The 23,932-nt window shown below is 42.7% G+C and overlaps 1 protein-coding gene and 2 long non-coding RNA genes across 4 annotated transcripts; 2 read left to right on the top strand and 1 right to left on the bottom strand.

Moving 5' to 3' along the window:
- Positions 1-1,088: 1,088 nt before the first annotated feature.
- LOC127307546 (mitotic spindle checkpoint protein BUBR1) lies at positions 1,089-4,144 on the bottom strand. The gene is made up of 11 exons (XM_051338265.2): positions 3,831-4,144; positions 3,631-3,690; positions 3,321-3,465; positions 3,075-3,232; positions 2,344-2,422; positions 2,197-2,263; positions 2,069-2,123; positions 1,829-1,991; positions 1,625-1,710; positions 1,455-1,538; positions 1,089-1,368 (listed from the first exon to the last, which is right to left on the bottom strand). The coding sequence occupies exons 1-11, from the start codon at positions 4,067-4,069 to the stop codon at positions 1,308-1,310; spliced, it is 1,197 nt and encodes a 398-aa protein (XP_051194225.1). The 5' UTR covers positions 4,070-4,144; the 3' UTR covers positions 1,089-1,307.
- Positions 4,145-8,266: 4,122 nt separating this feature from the next.
- LOC139831930 (uncharacterized) lies at positions 8,267-9,866 on the top strand. Its single transcript, XR_011746337.1, has 3 exons — positions 8,267-8,359; positions 8,449-8,557; positions 9,160-9,866. It is a non-coding gene; the product is annotated as an uncharacterized lncRNA (long non-coding RNA).
- A 1,646-nt stretch (positions 9,867-11,512) lies between these two features.
- Positions 11,513-13,359, top strand: LOC127309568 (uncharacterized). Of its 2 annotated transcripts, XR_011746336.1 has the most exons (4): positions 11,513-12,591; positions 12,782-12,860; positions 12,954-13,035; positions 13,175-13,359. It is a non-coding gene; the product is annotated as an uncharacterized lncRNA (long non-coding RNA). The 2 variants fall into 2 exon arrangements; XR_007857220.2 differs by having other exon boundaries at positions 11,520-12,860.
- Positions 13,360-23,932: the final 10,573 nt, after the last annotated feature.

Raw genomic sequence — 23,932 nt, 5'->3', positions numbered from 1 at the left:
TAAGACACTATGTGTGATGCAAGGATTTAGAAGATGTGGTCAAGTGTGTAGCCAGACATTGTTTTTAAATACATTATCACTTTGCATAAACTAGTCGTCCACCTCTGGGAAATTCTCTTGTCTCCATCTTCTTTCCTAATGCTGTCATCATGTCATGCTGTGTGCCCTTAATCCTAAATTTGCTGTCTTGGCCTGTTACACTGCTAATAATACTATATATTATATTGCTATCCAAGCTGATCGAAATCTATGTGCCCTCCACGGTTTCATAACATTGTTAATCAAGCAAAATAGAGGATATAATATAGTAAGGTTGAGCTTAACCACAAAGTCATGTCCTAATACTTACCAATCCTCGAAGTGGTGGCTTCTGACACTGGCTTGTGAGTTGTGACACGTCCTATCTTTCCTTCTTTCATCAAGATCCTTCAGGAAACGAGGCCAAAATGGCAATGATCGCTTTTGGTTTTGCCACCTTCTTCTTCTTTCATCAAGATCCTTCAGGAAACGAGGCCGAAATGGCAATGATCGCTTTTGGTTTCGTCGCCTTCTTCTGTACGCTGTGGTGGCAACGGGGGCCTTGACAGGACCTGAGAACGTTTCCAGCAATGGAGATCCAAGGAAGAAAAAGAACACTTTTATTTGCCTGTGAGCAAACAAAGTTACGGGAGCTGTTGCCAATGGCAGCTTGCTATGACTAGAATAATCTGATCCAATGTGTCATGGATCCACTTGCATCAAAGTTTTCAGTCACGTTTTGTTTGCTATGGCATTTGCATATTATTTGGAGAATCTAATGCTTCAAGGTTGTTTATTATTTGCTAGGAAGTAATCAGGCTGTCTCGACATTGATTTGACCTCACTGGAGATTCCTACAAAATAAAGAGATATAGTACCGAACAAAGCTTGCAAGATCAAATTACTGTATGACACTGTATGGAACGTACGGACATCCAAACAAAAGAACATTAATGTACAAACAAAGCTAGCAAGATCAAATTACTGTATGACACTGTATGGAACGTACGGACATCCAAACAAAAGAACATTAATGTACAATATTACAACACTCAAACAAGCCTCGATGATTTGTGACAAAACTGAAGATTTATTCATTCCTCACCTCGATGAGGCCATACAGTAAGCTTTAGAGGCATCCAATCAAATTACAAGATTACAACACACAAGATCACAATATTTGCTGCATCTCTAAGCTTTAGAGGCTAAAGCTTATTCCAGCATAAAGTCACAATTCAAACAAAAGGTCATAAACAATAGAAGCACCTGAATGAACCACATAACTGTAATTATCTAAGGCTGCTCAGCGGGAAGTTGCGCAGCGGGTTCTCCTTAAGCAATTCAGTTTCCCTATTCAAAGAAAACAGGCAGGGTCAATCGTTGACAAAGAATTATAATATGTGGAAACAGAAGGTGCGGCCATAAACCATTCTTACTTCTTAAGGTTTTTGCTCGTTGCTAGCCTAAGCTTCAGAACAGATGGTTTTGGACTCTTCGGCACTTGAGGTGGAGCTGGTTCCCTAAGAAGATTAAAAGGAAATATTTATAAACTTTATGTTTGTGGTTCATAAAAAAAATGATAACTTAAGGATGTCATATAACATACTCGGCACATTCTTCATCTATGAAGACCTCAATGGAGCTGACACGAGCTGACTGAACCGCTGGTCGTGCTGCTACCTTTGGTGGAATCTGTTCAATGAAATGTCATTATCAAATTATAAGGAATGTCTCTGCCATTATCTAAAAATAAATTTACTGAATGGATAGTAGTCCTTGGGAAGTCCATCTTGTGGTTCCATAAAAATACCTTGTGCGATGTCCATCTGGCAGGCATCATGTTATTTTCTTTGTTTCTATCTGCCTGTGTTCCAAGGGTGTTCCAGGCCCTGTCTTTGCTCCTAGTTCTGTCAAGGCCCTGACTTGGCAATGGATTTTCTTTGTAAACCGAAATAGGCGCATTGACATTGATCCTACGAATGTTCTAACATCAGTAATAATCAATAAAACCTCCATGTTTGATTATGATTACACGGTAAAGGTAACTGACCTTTGCAGCGCCCTAGGTTTTGCCAACAGACGGGAATTCTCCATAGGCTGACCTCCTGCCACATCAAATTCAAGATTAGCTTGCACCCAGCCAATCACTTGAAGTTGATGCTGGATCATAGTACTTACTGGTATCACCACGGTTCACGTCGCGACCGAATCTACGTAAGGGCTGATCCTCACTTGCTGTATCATCCTGTTGGAAAAGATGAATAAAATCATTTGGTGAAGGGTGGAGGCCTGATAAAAATACTGCAATGGTTTAAAATAGTGCACCTCGTGTTCCTTCTTTCTGGTCGATCTCCGAAGAAATGCCCTGTACGTAGTTTCCAACTTCTCCACAGGCTTTGCTTTTCTGATGAAAAAGAAAATCAGCTCGACGATAAGAATGAAGTATGTAGACACATGAATCATTAATGAAAGAAAGGAAGCAGCAATAAGCAATTCTACGAATGAATAGAAAAGGACGATTCAAGAAGTCCGTGGGTATTTAGTGTGTAATGGTGCAAAAATCATATCATGACTGAAATATAGGACACTTCAGAAATTTGGATAATTTGTTTACTGGAAACAAAAAAAAACCACTGTTCATATTGTCATTCACGGACTAACATATTAGTAGTTGGTTGTTGTAAACTGATGTATCCTGCAAACATATATTTTCATGAGTATATAAATCTTGCATAGGGGAAGGTTGCAGGGATCAAAGAAAACATGGTAAGAAGCTTTTAAATTGTTTTTAAATTTAACTCTCGCGCTCTTAGACCTCCACATTTTTATTGCTCACCCTTCCTCTCTTTCTATAAGAGAGCTGCACTGCAGAATATTTGCAATCTTTTCCGTATCTGATTATTGATGTCAATCACGTGGCGTAGTAGACCCATAATAATGCAGCAGTGGACTTTACAAATTCGATGGTTTAATTGTAATAGGAAAGCTCTACAAAACAATCTCAAATCCAACAGTATCTTAAATAGATAAGTGGCAGCGTCTTCTAAGGATCTCACCTAGCCATTCCAAGGTTGAAAATCTCGTCAGCTTTCTTTAGCTTGTTCTTTGACTCCATCAGCGACGCATAACGGATGTAGAAAACAGCATGGCCCTCACCAATCTGGTTGGCCTCCAGGAATCTGAATATCACCTCAGCATCAGCAGAATTCCCAGCCTGCAAACCAAGCTGCAAGTTTAGCATACATGCCTAATTTCTTACACACTACAAAAGCAGATAGGTCAAGTTGCATTCAGAAACCCACATATTCTAGCCACACTTTGAGGTACCGGAGATCACCCTTGTACCGCTCATCGTGCCAGAAGGCACGCACGCACTGCTCGTAGATCACCACGAGGCCTGAGAATTCCCCGCCGGCCGGGAACGACTCCTGAACCCATTTGATGCAGCTGCGCACAGGCAAAGTGGAGAGCACGAGTTATGAGCGCTTAGCTTGTGCAGATTAATGGAAGGAGCGCTCTTCGCACTCTAGTATCTAGCTAGCGGTGACTACCGATTAGTACAATCCAAGAAACATGGCAGATGAAGGGGAGGAGGGATCAAGAAGAACTCACTCTACCCACGGCTGGAGGGGATCTTCGCCTTGGTACTCTTCGATTGCTTCGATCCTCCTCCTGGATCGGTTAATTTATCAAACACGGAACAGACAAGACGTCGGAAACTTTCCCCTGATCAAGAAACCCAACCAGAACAATCCAAACCAAACCCCAGGACCAAGGAATTCCTTGCTGGGCAAGAGCTGGGGTCACGGTACCTTCGTTCGGCGAGGAGCGCGGCGCGCTGGGCGGGGTCGGCGTGCGCCTTGAGGGCGCTGTTGAGGAGGGCGACGTTGCGCCCTCGCTTCAGCGGCCGCACGTTCTCCTTGAACGTCTCCCACTCGCCGCACTCTGCCACCGGCGCCGTCTCAGCTCCTACCCCCCACAGCGCCAGAGTCTCCACGTCGAGCGCCGCCAGCTCTCCCGCCGCCGCCGCCGCCGCCGCCGCCGCCGCCATGATAGATGGGTCTGGGTGGCGCTCCGAACCCGACCGTTGGGAGAGGAGGATTCGAATTCGTGGTGCTGGACCGTTCTTGAGGAGCGGATGCTGATCTGGGTTAGGTTTTATATACAATCGTTGGGCTCTGGTTAGGTTTGGGCTTGAAATTTGTGTGAGGCCCAGATCCACGAGCCCACTCGATGTGCTTTTGCTGTTGCTGCAGCCCAAAACACCGAATCATAACAAAACAAATTTTAGTCCACATAAAAGTTGTGTAATTTGAAAATAAAAATATTTGCGAAGAAACTATAAGACTGCTGTAGGGGATCCATTTTATAAGTAAATGGCAAGTGAATGTTAAAATTTCGCAATATCAGAGCAAGCGGTACTTTTCAATGGACAGTAATCAAACCTCAATGTTGGCAATTAGTATTTGGTTTTGAAATTTCAGGTTACCACAACACTGTACAGAGTCTGAAATCGGTCCACTCCAGCAACCTAAATGGAATCACATATCTGGGATCGCCTACCCTAGATCAGTCATTTGGATTAAAGTGGTATGTGAATTGTGAAATGACTAATGAAGAATTCTGTACATGTGCCGTCTGTTACCATTTTGAAGTATAAATATAATAACAACATATGGAAATATAAATTTTAACATGAATAAGTCTTGCTTTCTCAGCTTCACGTACACTTCGCAGCAATATTTCGTTTAGAAATTCCCTTTAGGCCTTGTTCGTTTTGTTGGGTTTGTATCCAGACCTGGAATACATCCAGGTTTGGATTGGGTTAATCCCAACCCTCCACCCAAACCCCATCAACCCATGTTAATCCCTTGCCCATAACCCGGTGTGTTTTCTAGACGTTCGGTTAATCCGACAAGAGCGCACACTCGTTGTATTCACCTAATCATCTCCCGTCGCTAGCGCTTCCTAGCGTCGTGGAAAATATTCCACATGTTCGATGGAGATTGTTTTTTTCCAGGCCTACTCAATGAAATTTGACGGGATGGGCTGGACTAATTATCCAGTATAATCATTCCTGGAGTAACCGAAGACAACAAATATGTTGGTCTGGAAAAAAAATACCACGCCGGGCTGGGCAACCGGGATTGGGCCACAATCCAGGCCAATCCATGTCTATAAGGGATTAACCGAACAGGGCCTTAAAGGGCACACTCTTTGTCTATTTCGTCCAGCCTACATATCTAAATTCTCTAGTCTCTAGAATAATATAGCATCCATAAAATCAGATATCATAGGATATTGCACTTCAACTACAATTAGCTACCAATTATGATTGTAGATTACATAAATAGACAAATTTCACTTTTTTTTTTCTTTGTTGCCATATAGCCATTGACGTGGCTGCAACTTCAAAGGATCCACATTTTAGATAAGAGTGATGAACCTGCAGTCTTTAAGCATGGTCTTTCTTATGTTGGAGCCTTTGGTTTAGTGAGGTTTACTTGAAAACCTCGCATGAAGGAATTCCCACTACCTCCCAAACCTAAAATCATCTAGAAATATGTTTTGGCAACTTCATATTTGGCATCCAGTTTCCTAGATCTGTTGCACATTCTTTTGCACCCTATATCATTCTATCAGCACAATTTGCTCTTATACTAGAAAGCAAAAGTACAATGACATCTTAAATAATAAAGATATGAGATCTTCAGATGAGGCGGGGGAGGACATATGGTGGAAGAAAAAGTTGTGTGCAACTATATGTAGAGGAGTTGAGTGGTTTATAGATCTGTGTCAGCTCTTATTAATTTCTCACACTCACTATGGTGCTTTACCGTCCTACATGTAATTATGATATTTTGAAGCACACACGACTCAACTACCGGTAATTTATGGTCAAGTACCATATGTTAGGCTCATACTACCTCCATCCCAAGGCTTAAGGCCTATATTTTTCCAGAAAGTCAAACAAAATAAAGTTTGACTAAACTTTTAGAAGAATTTATGAACAAATATGATATTTTGTAGGTACCATACGAAAATATATTTCATTATTTGTCTAATAATATTGATTTTGTACTTTGCATGTCAATGATTTTTTATAAAAACTTAGTCAAACTTAATATAGTTTTTAAGTTTGACTTTTTTAAAAAATAGGCCTTAAGCCTTGAGATGGAGGTAGTATGTAATTCATATTGCTTTGGTTAGGGATGTTGGACATTCATGATAACCAAAAGGGGATTATGTATGAAAAACTGAATACAACAAGAAAAGGAAATTAGGCTAGAAATTTCTGAAGACAAGTCGACTGTTGGTATGGTTGAATCTCTTTTTATGAGTCGGCCATACATTGACTGAACTTCATAACAATATCCGAACATATCACAAATAATGGAATGCGCCAACCACACTAATACCAATCATAACGGCCAAGTCTTAATAGTTGTATCAAAATGAATTACAATCACAAGTTCATCATATTTTTAATTGGGAAGTTCTTCTAAAATAAATATTCAACTTTATTGACCTAGAAATAAAGATATACTCTGTATTGAAGAATGGCAATTCGATTTTTTAAACATTTTTCTATGATAATTTATAATTTTGTTAGACGTGGACTGATCAAAAACATGTTGACGTTGTTTCCATACTTAAAATTTTAGACTTGGTTCAATATTTATGGATATAGACTAACATGAAAATAAATAAATAATAAATATATGTAGGGTTGAAAGCAGAGCCTCGTATAAGCCCACAAAAGCAGAGGCTAGTTCAGTGCCTGTTTGTTTGAGCTACAGCTGAACGATAAGAAGCTAGAGTTGGTACGTTCTAAGAAGCAGCTGGAGCTGGACAGCTGGTGAAATACAAAAATGATGTTTGACAACGTGATTTTGGAACATCTGGTAGACATGGAGCTGGTGCTGAAAGTCCCAAATACCCTTATATGCTGAAAATGTTGTTGAAGTATTGATATAACATGATATAGCTGATTACACTTTATATTAGCTCAGATAATACGTTTAGCTTATATTCTACTGTAGAATACTTTATAGTACGGAGTAATACTTTCTCTTTAGAAAGAAGTTCAAATCACCCCCCTAAGTATGAGGTCTGGGGCGGTAACCCCCTTATGTTTTAAGTGGGGCAAATTAGCCCCCTAAGGCCTTGTTTACTTCTAGGGTATTTATGGGGATGGGAGGGGATTATTTCGTATCCCGGAAAATTCCCACTAGTCCGTTTATTTCTCCGGTTTTGAACGACATAATCCCGAGATATCCCCTCCCATCCCCTCTCATCCCCACATTTTTTGCCTAAATCAAAAACTCTCCATCATACTAGTGTATTTTTGGGGAGGGGTATTTTAGGGGATTGGGTGAACACCAAATCCCCTCTCATCCCCATACCCATTGGGAAGAAAAATACGAGAGAAGTAAACAAGGCCTAAGGGCTTATTTGGTTGCAGGCTTTCCCGAGGGGTTCCCCGTATTTTCCCGGGCCGAATTAACCCTGGGACGAGTTGGCCCGGTTTAGCCCACCAGGCCATTTGGTTGTCCGTGGCGTGTGGGTTCCCCGTCGTTTCCCCGTTCGTCCCCGGGAGTGTGTTCCACGACTCCACAGGTGGGGAACGAGATCCGCGACTCGCTCGCGAGACAGGGAGGCGAGGCGGCGACCCTCTTCCTCTGGCGATCGGAGCCTCTCTCGCCTCTCCCCTCTCCCCTCTCCCCTCTCCCCTCTCCTCCGTCGGATCGTCCTCCCTCTGCCCTCAATCGCCTGCGCGCAGAGAGGCGCGTCGGGTGCGACCTCTACCTAGGAGCGGCAGCTCCGTCTCTCTCCGGCGACTGGAGCGGCGCTTCTGCCTCCCTCCGGCAACAGTGACATCCCGGCGGTCGTTCTTCTCCTGCCCCCAAGATCTGCTTTGCCTGTTCCCTTCCGTTCCCGTCATTTGCTGTCCAAATGGCAAAGCTAATTTACCCCAGCGGGAGGGGAAACTGGGGTTTCCCTCGTGCCCAGGAAATTCCTGTCGGTGGATTTCGTTCCCTGGGTTATGCTCCCCGTGCATCCAAACGAGGCCTAAGTATCAAATACCGGATAAAATAACCCCTGAGCATTGGTTAGCTGTTTTGTGAGCGAATTTGGCCACGGTGGACACAACAAATAGGCCACGCAAGCATGGTTGAGACGGACCAGGTCAAGACTCACCTGGCCGGCCGCACGGACGCACCTGGTCGTCACCTGGCGTCCTGGCCATCAATACGCACGCCGCGCGTGGTCTGCGTGGTCTGTGGAGAGCAGTGCGCCATCGCCCGCTGGCATTTTCTCTCCCGACGACGGGGGCGAGGTATGTTGATGATCGACGGCTGTTTGTTGACGATCCGGCGCAGCTCTCCTCCGCAGCAGTTATCCTAACCTTGTGTTCTCTCGCTGCAGCCATGGCGCCTCCATGTCGAGGACGACCTTGACGGTTACTCCTGGATAGAGGCGACGGCGGACGATTGGCGGCATCATCTGCTGATTGTAGTGCCGCTATGTCGAGCAGGTGAGTTCATGGAACCCCTACATCCGTCATCCCCTTCCTACAAGAGTGTAGTTGCCAAACTCTGATAATCTGAACTGTGCACTGCAAAAACAGACGAACACAGAGAGAGACAGAGAGAATTTTGGTGTCGCGTGTAAACGTGCGACTTTTCTGTTTCTATTATTCAGCTTATAAGGAGATTACAGGGCAACTAACTAGCTCACGATCCGATTCTGTCGCGCCATCCCACGACCTCGGCGTACGCCTGCCACTAACTGAAAACTAGCTAACTACTTAACTGAAGAACCGGTCACAGCCTAGTGCTAGTGCCGTTGCTAAGAACTGGACACGATCAAGCAATGAGATCGTGCCTTATTACAAGAATAAGTAAAAGCTAAATGTGTGTGCAGAGTTTAGGCTAACAAAGAGCAGATCAGTTCCTCTCTGAAATCTGCTATGAGAAAGGTTTCTTAAATTCAGTTACTAAAAAAACAGGGCAACAAGTCCAGATCTTTGCAAAAAAAATCAGAAACTATTTCCTGTAGGGAGTGCTAGTACATACAGATTTTCTGTTCGTATGTGTTAGGCATATAACTGAGAAAAGATTTCATTTTTCGTGCTAGTACAACATACAGTAACATCTATGCAAGATTGCCGGAGAATGCGATAGCTGATAGATCAGAAGAAGATGGAGCTGAGGAGCAACGATTTCAAGAGGAACAATATTCAGACGAACATCACGAGCAGCAACAAGAAATGCATGGACACCACCTACAGGAGTAGCAATTTCAGAAATAGCAGCACATTCCAGAGCAACAGGAAGAGCATGTACATGATCAACAGTAGAAATGCATGAGCATCATCTACATAAGAATCACTCAGAAATGCTTGGAGAGGAAGAGCAGAAATCAAGCAAAGTGCAAGAAGAATTCATTTTTTCTGAAAGTAAATTGTTTCAAGCACACTATGCTGTGTGCAAAACTGACACAGAAGTTGGCTGCTAAATGCTCAAGAATTGCTCAAAATTAGTACCAACAGAAAGTGCAGCTGTCTATATTAATACTACAAGCTACAACAAATGTTTGTGTTCAAATTGTAAAACCTAGCTATCCAAATACTTGCTGTCCAAAAAACTTGTGTCCAAACTCCAAATGCTTGTTTTCCACATATGTTTGTGTGACAATATGGTTTCTGCCCAAATACTTGCTATCAATAAAATTGGTGTCAATATGGTTGCTGCCTTATAACAGTAAGAGACATACCTTTCCCAGAGATCAGTAGCAACTGACAATAGCTTCTCGAAATATCACATCTTTTTTCTTATGTCTATTTAAATCCAATCTACAAAAAAGCAACAATGACAATACCAAGTGATATTCACATGCAATTTATCTTTAACAGATCGATTTCGACAAACATGTGACATATATTCACACCAAAAGGTGACAACATTTCATTGCTAGTCTGATTACAGAGTACAAATATGTTTCATCTACAAAACAAAGATGATCATTGGTACTAACTACACGATTGGTACTCAGGTGCTAATCAACTCCAACCATCTCCAAAAGCTGATCATTGGATAGTTCTTTCCTAATACATAGCTACCAACTGCACTACTCCTACTAATTGCAGATCATCTGCAACTGCAACTACCTTTAACATTCTCCAAAAGTATTTTTCTACTTCTGTACCATGCTATTTACTTGTCATTGAACCCAGGCAGTTGCTCTTCGACTTCTGGAAACCATGCCTTCGGTACCCCAAGCATGTCAGCTGGATACTCCAACGATTTCACCACCAATTTAGCCACTTCCACCTTTGAAAGGAACTTCACTCCCACCCCTCGCACTCCAACCACCTTGGTCATCTTACTCATCTCAAACATGTGCTCAGAGCACATCGTCTGCTCAGAGCAAGACATGGCCTTTGCTGCACCATCCCTCAGATATGCCATGTTAGAAGCATGCATTTCGACCAGACAACGCACCTTGAAATCGGAATCCCGCCTGGTCACGAGCTCGGTTCCCCTGCGCCTGCACTCCACAGTCCACACCCAGACGCTGCATATCCAGCCTAGAACGAGGCGCAAATTTCTGCTGCTTCTCCACCCTAGCAAGATCCATGAACGCCGCTGCCGCTTCCTCAATTTCTGCCCCTTCTTTCATCGCCGGCATCAGGTACCACCTCCCCACAACCTGAGATCCCTCCACCTCCATCACAACGCCGGTCGACAGCAACTCCCGGGGCGATGTAGAAAGACGAACACGTCCAGATTTGGGGAGGAGGCATAGGCTCGCGGCCGGATTTGGGGAGGAGCAGGAGGCAGATGGAGTATGAGAGCCAAGTGCGGTCAACGATGGGGAGGAGGGTTTGCGGCTCACCCAGGTGCGGTTCGACGAAATCATGTGCGGTGCGGCTCAACCGTGCCAGCGTGGAGCAAAACCAGAGTACACGTGGCCAAACCCGCTCACAAAACAGCTAACCAATACCAGGGGGTATTTTGTCCGGTATCTGATACTTAGGGTGGTAATTTGCTCCAATTAAAACATAAGGGGGGTTACCGTTCCGGGTGGTTTGTACTTCTTTCTTCTCTTTATACAACTTGCATAATGTTATGGATACATCAGTTCGCCTAGTAGCACATTAAAAAAAAAGATTAAAAAGATAGTGTACATCCATCGCTGTACCATGCACTAATGGGTAAAACTAAACGAGATAGTAAATATTTCTCATTGGAATTAGCGGATTCACGTGACGTTGAGCAACTCAATCAAGAAAAAAGAAAAGGCCGTGATGTTCAGCAGCAGTTGGGTCTGGCTGATACAGCCTCGGGTCTGGCTGTATACAGCCTGGCCCTGCTCGGCTGGAGATGAGGCGGGGGCCGCGGGACAAGGATTGGAAGGAGGGCGTGTAGGGCGGAGCTGCGAGGGTCGGCGCCTCGGCGGGATGGCGAGCACCGGCCGGCCGGCCGCGCGGCTGGAGATGCCGGCAGCGCGGGGAACCCTTCACAGGCGCTCGGTCCGAACCTATCGCCTATCGGGCCTGTTTTTTTCCTCTGGACAAAGGCTCGTGCCAGGGAAGAGGTGGGGTGGGAACTGGGAACGGATCAGGCAATGACAAGTTTGGTGTATAGAGATAACTCGGATATCAGGGGCAGCGTGGTACCACGAGTCCACGACCCGTTTTCAAGTCAAGGGCTGGGGGAAGTCGCTCCAGACGTGCTTCTGGGTTTGTAGTGCAAAACAGATAAGCGCTTGTAAAAGTCTATGAATAGAAGTTAGTTGTTTGGCTGGGCTTGTACTTTTACAGATTCAGAAGCAGTACAAGTTTAAGCTTCACCCCAAACAAACTGGACTACACTACAGGAAAACCCCCCTTGTAGCAATACATACTTAGCACCGCTCTTAATATTCGTTGCAAAATTGTATCATAGATACACTCATACACATGTATGTGTTGTCGGGCAGAACTGTTGTTCATGCTACAGATCACGGGTTATTTTTTTAGCCCAGCCCACTAACCACAACTCCTTTAATTTCGCCAACCCACCATCAGGAACGCACGTCCTACACCCCACCGTCCCCTCTCCAAAACCTAGCCGCCTCCCGCTGCTCCTTCAATACATATTTCGGATGTTTGGGATGCCTCCATCGCTGGTGACCATTGGCGGCCGGATTGCAGCATGGTCCTTGTACGATCCAGATCTGCGGCAGCGGCGTGATAATCCTCCTCGGGGCAGGGACACATGCGGCCGGGGGAAGCTGCTCGCGAGTCAGGATGGATGTGGATGTATATAAATCCGCGAAGGTGACATCATGCGATGGTGACCCATGGAGATTAAGTGGTTCCACAGGTGAGCTATTCAATCATGTCTCTTGCGTGAAAGATAATCAGGTTGTAATCTCATTGTTGCCGCGGTGCTATCATGTCTGCTATGTCTGATGCAATCAAGGACGGCGCGCCCGGACATGCATAAAGCACAACTAGTGCAGGCCACTCGTTCTTATTTCCTTGCGACGTGAGATCTGTCAAGAAGCAGTGCGTTCTGGAAGGTAAGGTTAAACAAAATAAATCCTTTGATGGTGGTTATGCAGGACAGCGGGATCTGTAGATATACAGTATGATGCACTGTAACAGGCCCCTCACTAATTACAGTGGTTTAGAATCTTTCCAGGTATTATAAAAAGGATCTGAAAAATACATAAGTTTGGATGCTTATTGTAATATTCCTTGTTTTTACAGGAATTAGGCGAAGGGATTAAGTCAGGGACGTGTGACCCTGAAACGATGTAACTTTACCCCGAATGCTGCACATGAAAAGGTTGGATTTTCTGGCGAAACTCCAACATATGTATATATGCTGTGGCTTTACATAGATGATTTAGTTAACGAGAATAATTTGGTCTTCTTTCAGATGGATTCGTTCAGATCTCATCGTGGTTTTGTCTTCTACATTTCCTTGTGTATTTCCATCCGTGTGGTGGACACTATGACTTGTGAGTTTGCTAAGATATTTCAAATGCAAAGGATAGCAAAATATTCTGATGTGTTTCTAAGCAACTACTTTGTAAAATTTACTATCCTTGGCACTGTTTTTGCCAACCTTATACTGAAAATGGAACTCTCTATTTGCAGGTCGCATACAAGGTCTACATCAGCAAGACTTCTATATTGGGATATCAACTCCAAATATGCTGGGATTTTTTTTTAGAATGAATATATAGGACTTTAGTATATCATATTTTGATGCAAGATTGTACATTTAATTTTTCAAACAATTTTTATGTATGAGATGATGGTTCCCATTATAAATATTGAACTCTTTGTCAAGCAGTACATTCATGATATGTGAGTTTCGTCTCTTTTGTATGTCTCATATTAATTATGCCCCTTCGATGAGAAAAATGTCTACCGTTGTCTCGAGCGATCAAACCATTCAAGCTAGAAAATAAAACTTTTACAAAAATAAAAGTTCCCATCCGTGTGATGTCTCTACCAACGCATACAACTATTGCTCGTACACCGTAGATATTTTGCAACGCTTGTCACACTGGTTACCAACGGACTTATATGCGTTGCATGGTACCCTTGCAACACCCAAAAACGCAACGCTTTTTTATCCGTTGGTATTTGCGTTAGCAACGCCAATATGGGCATCTAGATACAGATAGTTGCTGTAGGAGGGGTTGTGTTGTAGTGCTAATTCACTGAAAAGATGCTAAAGCTAACCTAATCTATTTTGACTACGGAGCCAACCGGATGGGGCACCGCTCTGCATCCCTAGAAATAGGTCTGGCACAAGTGTACAAGCATGCGAAATTGTGAAGCACAGCATATCCACCTCAGCGGCCCATATGAAGCATATCCCACAAAACCGCTTTGAAGATTTTCTCTCGCAAGACACCTTGTAGAAGGACGCAACACCTTAGACGATGACCCCAAGGAGGGGATGCAGCACACGAGTGAGCCCAAGCAGGAGAGCAGTGCCATCCAAAGCTAGCCCGCGAGGTTTACCAAGAAATCGAGGAACCAAGAGGAGTCCCTGACCAAGCTTATTCTTGGAATTCCCATTGCCCCAAACGTACATCCTCTATGGTTCATACCAATCTCGTTATTTGCCATCCATTTTTTTGTGGGGTATGCTAGTTTAGGTCTATGAAACTTTTGTGCAACCTAAGATCATTGCTCTGATTAAGGCTTCTAAGTGTAGGAAGCGTACATAATAGTGTTAAGTTGAATAAGAAAATAGTGTGATCTTGAGGAACAAATCTCTATATATATTTTTGAACCTTGAAACCTCTTTCCTTCGCAATTATAGTTACAACATTGCGGAGAAGATGTACAAGAAAATCTGGAGGGTTATCAAGCCAAGTTTACGAACAAATCGCTATGGATATTCCTGTGGAACAGAAAAAAATGTTTTTTTTGTCGTGTGCACATGTGTAAGGTGTGAGAGGTGGGGAGTCAAAAAAAAAGAGAGGTTGTGTGCAACTACTTATAGAGAACTCGAGTGGTTTATGGATCTCAATTGCTCACATTATTATATGTTGCCATGATGCCGTATTGTGCCATATCAGGAACTATATGTGTGTCAATTTATTATATGGCACCACCGGCGCCTTTGCATAGCTGAAAAGTAAAATTTGAAGAAACTTATAAGCAATTTGACCATCAACACTTGCAGTCACATATATTCAGTTAACACTATTTGCCATCAATTTTTTTTAAATCATTATTTGAAGTGGCATCTTTTGATACGAAGATTTGGCAGTGTCATATATCTTGCCGGAGTAGGCTTGCTTCTCTTGGATATTCCTCTCCATCATCATCATCATCTTGACCTCCAATGTCTTGTTCACCAAATTCTCCTTCGACTTCATCATGTCGTCCATCTTGTCTGTCAAACCGGCATTCTCGGTTTCCCTCCTTAGCTTATATTTTGCACCCTTGTTTCCATCCCCCCCCCCCCCCCCCCCGAGTTCCTCTGGACATTGAGCTCATCATCCTCATCATCATCCAATTTGATGAACGCACCCTTGACCGGTGGTGCTTCCTTGTCCCTCAATCTCCACTTCTCACTATGTTCAAGCAACTTCCAACAATGATGTAGCAAAAATGGTCTTCCTTTGAAGCAGACATTTGCTTGTACCTTTCCATTGCAATGAGATCCTACATCCATAATCAAACAATGAAATTTGAAGTGAACATGCAAATGGGCAAGCAAACGACGCATATGATCCAATTGTAGGATAACGTTGCATAGAAAACAAAAATTTTCCTACCGCGAACACGCAATCCAAGCCAAAATGCAATCTAGAAGACGGTAGCAACGAGGGGTTTATCGAGTCTCACCCTTGAAGAGATTCCAAAGCCTACAAGAGGAGGCTCTTGTTGCTGCGGTAGACGTTTACTTGCCGCTTGCAAAAGCGCGTAGAAGATCTTGATCACGATCCCTCCGGCGCCACGAACGGGCAGCACCTCCGTACTCGGTCACACGTTCGGTTGTTGATGAAGACGACGTCCACCTCCCGTTCCAGCGGGCAGCGGAAGTAGTAGCTCCCCTTGAATCCGACAGCACGACGGCGTGGTTTCGGTGGCGGTGGAGAACTCCGGCGGAGCTTCGCTAAAGCACGCGGGAGATATGGAGGAGAGGGGGGGCGGCTAGGGTTTGGGAGGGGGTGGCCGGCCACTTCAAGGGGGGCGGCCAGCTTGTGGTCTTGGGGTGGCCGGCCCCCTCCCCTTGGCCCTCATTATATAGGTGGAACACCCAAGAGTTGGTCCACAAGTCTTCGAATAAGACCCCAAACCAAAACCTTCCATAACTCATGAAACCTACCCAAGCTAGGACTCCCACTAGAGGTGGGAGTTCCACCTTCCTTGGGAGGGGGTGGCCAGCCCCCCTTGGGGAGTCCTGTAGGATAACGTTGCATAGAAAACAAAATTTTTCCTACCGCGAACACGCAATCCAAGCCAAGATGCAATCTAGAAGACGGTAGCAACGAGGGGTTTATCGAGTCTCACCCTTGAAGAGATTCCAAAGCCTACAAGAGTAGGCTCTTGTTGCTGCGGTAGACATTCACTTGCCGCTTGCAAAAGCGCGTAGAAGATCTTGATCACGATCGCTTCCGGCGCCACGAACAGGCAGCACCTCCGTACTCGGTCACACGTTCGGTTGTTGATGAAGACGACGTCCACCTCCCCGTTCCAGCGGGCAGCGGAAGTAGTAGCTCCTCTTGAATCCGACAGCACGACGGCGTGGTGTCGGTGGTGGTGGAGAAATCCGGCGGAGCTTCGGCAAGCGTGCGGGATGTGGTGGAGGAGAGAGACCGCTAGGGTTTGGGGAGAGAGGGGGGTTGGGCGCCGGCCCTCTAAGGGGTGCGGCCAAGGCTGAGGCTTGAAGTGATCAGCCCCCTCTCCTATGCCCCTCATTATATAGGTGGAAGCACCAAGAGTTCTAGTCCAAGTCTTCGAATAAGACCCCAACACTAAAACCTCCCATATGTGGGAAACCTACTCAAGGAGGGAGTCCTACCCAAGGTGGGACTCCCACTTTTCCTTGAGGTGGGTTGGCCGGCCACCCTAGGGGAGTCCACCTTGGACTCCTCCCCTTTAGGGTTGGCTGGTCATGCAAGGTGGAGTCCCTCCGGGACTCTACTTTCCATGGTGATTTCTTCCGGACTTTTCTAGAACCTTCTAGAACCTGCCATAAATGCACCGGATCATTTCCAAACTTGGAATATGACTTCCTATATATGAATCTTATTCTCCGGACCATTCCGGAACTCCTCATGATGTCCGGGATCTCATCCGGGACTCCGAACAAATATTCGAACTCCATTCCATATTCAAGTTCTACCATTTCAACATCCAACTTTAAGTGTGTCACCCTACGGTTCGTGAACTATGCGGACATGGTTGAGTACTCACTCCGACCAATAACCAATAGCGGGATCTGGAGATCCATAATGGCTCCCACATATTCAACGATGACTTTAGTGATCGAATGAACCATTCACATACGATACCAATTCCCTTTGTCACGCGATATTTTACTTGTCCGAGGTTTGATCTTCGGTATCACTCTATACCTTGTTCAACCTCGTCTCCTGACAAGTACTCTTTACTCGTACCGTGGTATGTGGTCTCTTATGAACTTTATTCATATGCTTGCAAGACATTAGACGACATTCCACCGAGAGGGCCCAGAGTATATCTATCCGTCATCGGGATGGACAAATCCCACTGTTGATCCATATGCCTCAACTCATACTTTCCGGATACTTAATCTCACCTTTATAACCACCCATTTACGCAGTGGCGTTTGATGTAATCAAAGTACCTTTCCGGTATAAGTGATTTACATGATCTCATGGTCATAAGGATTAGGTAACTATGTATCGAAAAGCTTATAGCAAATAACTTTATGATGAGATCTTATGCTACGCTTAATTGGGTGTGTCCATTATATCATTCATACAATGACATAACCTTGTTATTAATAACATCCAATGTTCATGATTATGAAACTAATCATCCATTAATCAACAAGGTAGTTAAGAGGCATACTAGGGACTTCTTTGTTTGTCTACATATCACACATGTACTAATGTTTCGGTTAATACAATTATAGCATGATATATAAACATTTATCATAAACATAAAGATATAAATAATAACAACTTTATTATTGCCTCTAGGGCATATCTCCTTCAGTCTCTCACTTGCACTAGAGTCAATAATCTACTTTACATTTGTAAAGATATAACACCTTGGCCTTATGGTGCTTTATCATGTATTGCTCACGTGAGAGGTTTTTAGTCAACGAATCTGACACGCTCAGAAATGTATGTATTTTGTAATTCATTTGCGTCTCAACGCATCACTCATTTCCAAATGAGTTGGCATTAAATATGTTTGGTCTTCTGGTGGAACCTTAATTCCGCGGTCTGAAATATGTCACTAATATTGTCACACACAATATAGTTTCATAGTTCTGACTCTGTCGGAAATACACCAAGTTCTTAAAGAACCTCTTGACTTAACATCCTTTGTCATTGTCAAAACAATGACATATTCTGCTTTCTTTTGTAGAATCCGTCACAATATTTAGAACTCTTCTAAATCTAGCATAGACAACTTCTAGCTCATTGTGCTACCTTTTAAAACAACACTTAGTCTAATTTGAGATTGAAATTTTATTTTTATATGTGACAAAACAAATATCGGTGTAATCACCTTACAACGATTTGTTTGTCATTTCTCCATATAAAACTATATATATATATACTTGGTTCTTCTTAAGAACTCAAGAATATTCTTACTGTTTTTCAGTGATCATCACATGAATCATGCTCATAACACTCTTAGAGCATAGGATATCTGATTGTGTACATATTATTCGTGATCTATAATCACTCATGTGTTTTTACTCATTGAGTGTCAAATACACTCAAGTCTTGTTAAAACTTCACATGATAAGAACATCTTCTTAATATTTCTATATTGAACTATTTCAATATCCATTCTATGTACTTTGACTTAAACTTATTTTGTGTTTCAATCTATCTTCATAGATCTTGACACTAAATTTGTTTCAGTCCATATCTTTTCATTGAAGTTAATTTCTCAATGAAACCTTTTTTAATCAAGTATATAATTACATTATTTATAACCAACTATATGTCACCTACATAAAGTATTATAAATATGTCTCAGCGCTCCCACTTAATTTCTTGCAAATGCAAGCCTCTTCATCGTCTCTGATGAAATCAAAAACTCTTTGACTATTTCATCCAGTGAAGATTCAAACTCCGCTATACTTACTTCATCAAATTGAAGTTTGTATACCTATCTAGTATTCCACGGACCAGCAAAACTCTTGGTTGTATCTTGTATACACCTTTAATACATACTTCTGATAAGTAATGTATTTTGCCATCCTACTAGCATATCTCATAAAAGAAATATGTAGTGATTACTAGAATAATCCACATAGACTATAAGCATTGCTACGGAAGATCTAATCTTATCGTAGTCAACTCTTTGAACTTTGTCGTAAACAATTTTTCGAGAAGTCGAGCTTCTTCAAGGATATTTCATCCAAGTCTATAGATCCATTTACTTTCAAAAAGTATTCATCTATCATGGATTTCATGGCGCATGGCCATTTTAACGGAGTCTGGGCCCATCATAACTTCTTTGTTTGTAGTTGGTTTATCATTGTTCAAAATCAATCCTTTGTCCACAAATCATTTATTTGATCACAAAGTAAACCATACCTACAAGGTTCAATATGTACTTCGATCTTCATGACTAAAACACTTTGTAGTCATGGGAGCCATGATCGTCGTGGCCGCTTCCGAAACCAATTCCGATGCTGCGCTACTCTGATCATTATGCTCAGGTTCATAAACCTTATCAAATTATATTGTCCTCCCACTCAAATACTTCACTAGAAACAATTTCTCGGAAATAAGAAACATTGACAAACACTTTTGTCTTTGTCTCGTGGGAAGAATTCCCAATTAAATCTCTGGGATAACCAACAAAGACATTCATCCGATTTTGGTTGTAAACTCTTAGACCAAAATTTAAAGAAAGGACTATTAGGGTTTATACCCATCCCATAACTTGTATGGTGTCATTTCATCGGATCATGATGATGCTCTATTCAGTGTAAAAGCGGTAGTCACTAAAGCATAATCCACAAAAATATAATGACATCAATATTTTATCTCATCATTGACCCAACAAGTATTGGATACATCTCTTGGATACTTCTTCATCACTATGATACTCCAAGAAACGTGAGTTGTAGAACAATTTCATAACTCTCTTAGATGTTCGCTAAAACTCGTAATTCAAATATTTCCACCATGATCCAATCATAGATATTTGACTTTTCTATTACGATGATTTCCACTTCATGCTGAAATTTATTTGAATCCTATTTAAATGTTTCAAACTTTTCCTTATTGAATATATCCACATATACACTCAATTCATTGTTTGAAAGTTTTCATGAAGTAGAAGAATCTTCCGCACACAACTATGCCCAGTGAACCACATATATCATTATGTATGTTTTCACTAAGTTAGTTGCCCGTTCAACTCTTCGGCCTATGAACGGTATTTCAGTCATTACCTTTTAGAAAAGATTTTGCAAGTGCCAAACGATTCAACAAATCGAATGACTCCAAAAATCCATTTGCATGGAGTTCCTTCATGCGATCCTTTCTAACATGACCTAAATGGCGGTTCCACAAATAAGTGGAATTCAAATCATTTGCCTTATGGCATTTTTAGCGTCAGTGTTATGTATGTGTGTTTCACCATTAAGATTTATAATAACTTATCCATTGTACATGGAGCAATGTCATAATTTAAACAACTCATTGTTTTCATTTGACCAGAGCAAAATAACAATTATTAAGTTCTTTATTATAAATTCTAAGGGCTAGATAGAATGCTAACGACGAACATAATAACACTTTATTTTGTTCCAGGCGTGCATTCTTATCATATTCCTTGTCAGTCACTTAGGCCATTGTATTCTTGTATTGCGTTGTTTTGTATGACACTTCATACCAACCAATATAGTACTAATACCCAAGAATTTCATTGTGTGACTTAACTAGGAATACAACCATAACATGTATATCATTTATATACACCTGAGCTAGACTTTCTAGTCTTTTCTTATCTTTTTGCCAGAATATCTTTTGCAGTTTCTCTTTTAGCTTTCCTCATTATTCAGAAAAACACTTCAACATCAATAACTTCTAGGTTTGTTGGTCAAATACCAATAACCTTGAGGTTCTTACTTTGAAGTTGATCATCATATGACAAGTGTTCTAGATTTCACTTATTAGTAACTATGATGAACAATTTCACTCATAATTTTATCCATCAATTCATGACAACTTTTTGAGACCATGTCTGTACATGCTAGGCTCATAAAGTTTAACCTTAGTATTCGCATGTGCAAATCTGGCTTGCACCCGTTGTAAGCACACGTAGAATCTATAACACCCGATCATCACGTGATGCTTCGAAACGACGAGTCTTAGCAACGGTGCATACTAAGGATGATAACTTCATGGATATGCGAATATCATTAGTGCCCCAATAGTTGGAGGATTGTGACGTCTGGCATCTTCAACCTTCATACATTCCCATAAAACTTATGAGTTTATGTAGTCTCACCAAATTATATTCTATCATCTTGCAATAAGGTCTTAGATATCACATATATCTCATACCTTGATTATTTCTGAAAACTAAATTTTCAGCTCCTTACTTTTCAAATAGATTTGAACTTCAAGTTTCATGGAGACAAGATAACTTTAGGTACTAACTGAAACCATAGTTCTTTGAATCAACAATGTGAGGTTTGCTAAAAGTTTGCAATAGGAATTAATTATATTTTAATTCTTTAACAATACGGTACCAGTCCGTAAAGTTTCTTGTCAGATTTTAACAGTATTTCTATCTCAATTACAAGACTAGCGCATAGTAGTAAACGGATGCCAATACTACAAAATTAATTCAAAATACTACTCAAACTATGTTTATGATAATTAGTTCATGTTTTAATCTAATTACTAATGAACTCCCACTTAATACAACATCCCTCATAGTTGTTAAGTGGTACACGATCCAAATACACTACACCAAAAACCGATCATCACGTGAGATGATGTAGCTTCAATGGTGAACATCAACATGTTGATCATATCATCCATATGACTCGTGTTCAACCTTTCGGTTTCCGTTGTCCCGAGGCCATGTCTGTACATGCTAGGCTCGTCAAGCAAACCCAAGTATTCCGCGTGTGCAACATGGCTTACACCCGTTGTATGTGAATCGTTGAATCTATCACATCCGATCATCACGAGATGCTTTGAAACGACGAACTGTTACAACGGTGCATACAAGGGGAGAACACTTTATTATCTTGATATTAATGTGAGGGATCATCTTATAATGCTACCGTCGTGTTCTAAGCAAAATAAGACGCATAAAAGGATTAACATCACATGCAATTCATATGTGATATGATATGGCCCTTTTGTCTTTGCGCCTTCGATCTTCATCTCTAAAGCACGGACATGATCTCCATCATCAGCGGGCATGATCTCCATCATTGTCGGCGTAGCGTCAAGGTTCATGACGCCGTCTTCATGGTTGTTCACCTCATGTAGCAACTATTACAACTACTTTGAAATACTACTCAACATGAAAATTAAAGACAACCATAAGGCTCCTGCCGGTTGCCACAATACAATAATGATCATCTCATACATATTCATCATCACATTATGGCCATATCACATCACCAAACCCTGCAAAAACAAGTTAGACGTCTCTAATTTGGTTTGCATATTTTACGTGATTTAGGGTTTTCGAGAGAGATCTAATCTACCTACGAACATGAACCACAACGGTGATACTAATGTTTTCAATAGAAGAGTAAGTTGAATCTTCACTATAGTAGGAGAGACAGACACCCGCAAAGCCTCTTATGCAATACAAGTTGCATGTCGAACGAGGAACAAGTCTCATGAACGCGGTCATGTAAAGTTAGTCCGGGCCGCTTCATCCCACTATGCCACAAAGATGCAAAGTACTCAAACTAAAGATAACAAGAGCATCAACGCCCACAAAACCATTGTGTTCTACTCGTGCAACCATCTATGCATAGACACGGCCCTGATACCACTGTAGGATAACGTTGCATAGAAAACAAAAATTTTCCTACCGCGAACACGCAATCCAAGCCAAGATGCAATCTAGAAGACGGTAGCAACGAGGGGTTTATCGAGTCTCACCCTTGAAGAGATTCCAAAGCCTACAAGAGTAGGCTCTTGTTGCTGCGGTAGACGTTCACTTGCCGCTTGCAAAAGCGCGTAGAAGATCTTGATCACGATCGCTTCCGGCGCCACGAACAGGCAGCACCTCCGTACTCGGTCACACGTTCGGTTGTTGATGAAGACGATGTCCACCTCCCCGTTCCAGCGGGCAGCGGAAGTAGTAGCTCCTCTTGAATCCGACAGCACGACGGCATGGTGTCGGTGGTGGTGGAGAAATCCGGCGGAGCTTCACTTAAGCGTGCGGGATGTGGTGGAGGAGAGAGACCGCTAGGGTTTGGGGAGAGAGGGGGGTTGGGCGCCGGCCCTCTAAGGGGTGCGGCCAAGGCTGAGGCTTGAAGTGATCAGCCCCCTCTCCTATGCCCCTCATTATATAGGTGGAAGCACCAAGAGTTCTAGTCCAAGTCTTCGAATAAGACCCCAACACTAAAACCTCCCATATGTGGGAAACCTACTCAAGGAGGGAGTCCTACCCAAGGTGGGACTCCCACCTTTCCTTGAGGTGGGTTGGCCGGCCACCCTAGGGGAGTCCACCTTGGACTCCTCCCCTTTAGGTTTGGCTGGTCATGCAAGGTGGAGTCCCTCCGGGACTCTACTTTCCATGGTGATTTCTTCCGGACTTTTCTAGAACCTTCTAGAACCTACCATAAATGCACCGGATCATTTCCAAACTTGGAATATGACTTCCTATATATGAATCTTATTCTCCGGACCATTCCGGAACTCCTCGTGATGTCCGGGATCTCATCCGGGACTCCGAACAAATATTCGAACTCCATTCCATATTCAAGTTCTACCATTTCAACATCCAACTTTAAGTGTGTCACCCTACGGTTCGTGAACTATGCGGACATGGTTGAGTACTCACTCCGACCAATAACCAATAGCGGGATCTGGAGATCCATAATGGCTCCCACATATTCAACGATGACTTTAGTGATCGAATGAACCATTCACATACGATACCAATTCCCTTTGTCACGCGATATTTTACTTGTCCGAGGTTTGATCTTCGGTATCACTC

The sequence above is a fragment of the Lolium perenne genome, chromosome 6 (genome assembly GCF_019359855.2).
Source record: "Lolium perenne isolate Kyuss_39 chromosome 6, Kyuss_2.0, whole genome shotgun sequence".
NCBI classification, from domain to species: domain Eukaryota; kingdom Viridiplantae; phylum Streptophyta; class Magnoliopsida; order Poales; family Poaceae; genus Lolium; species Lolium perenne.
This window is presented reverse-complemented; position numbering and strand designations above follow the sequence as displayed.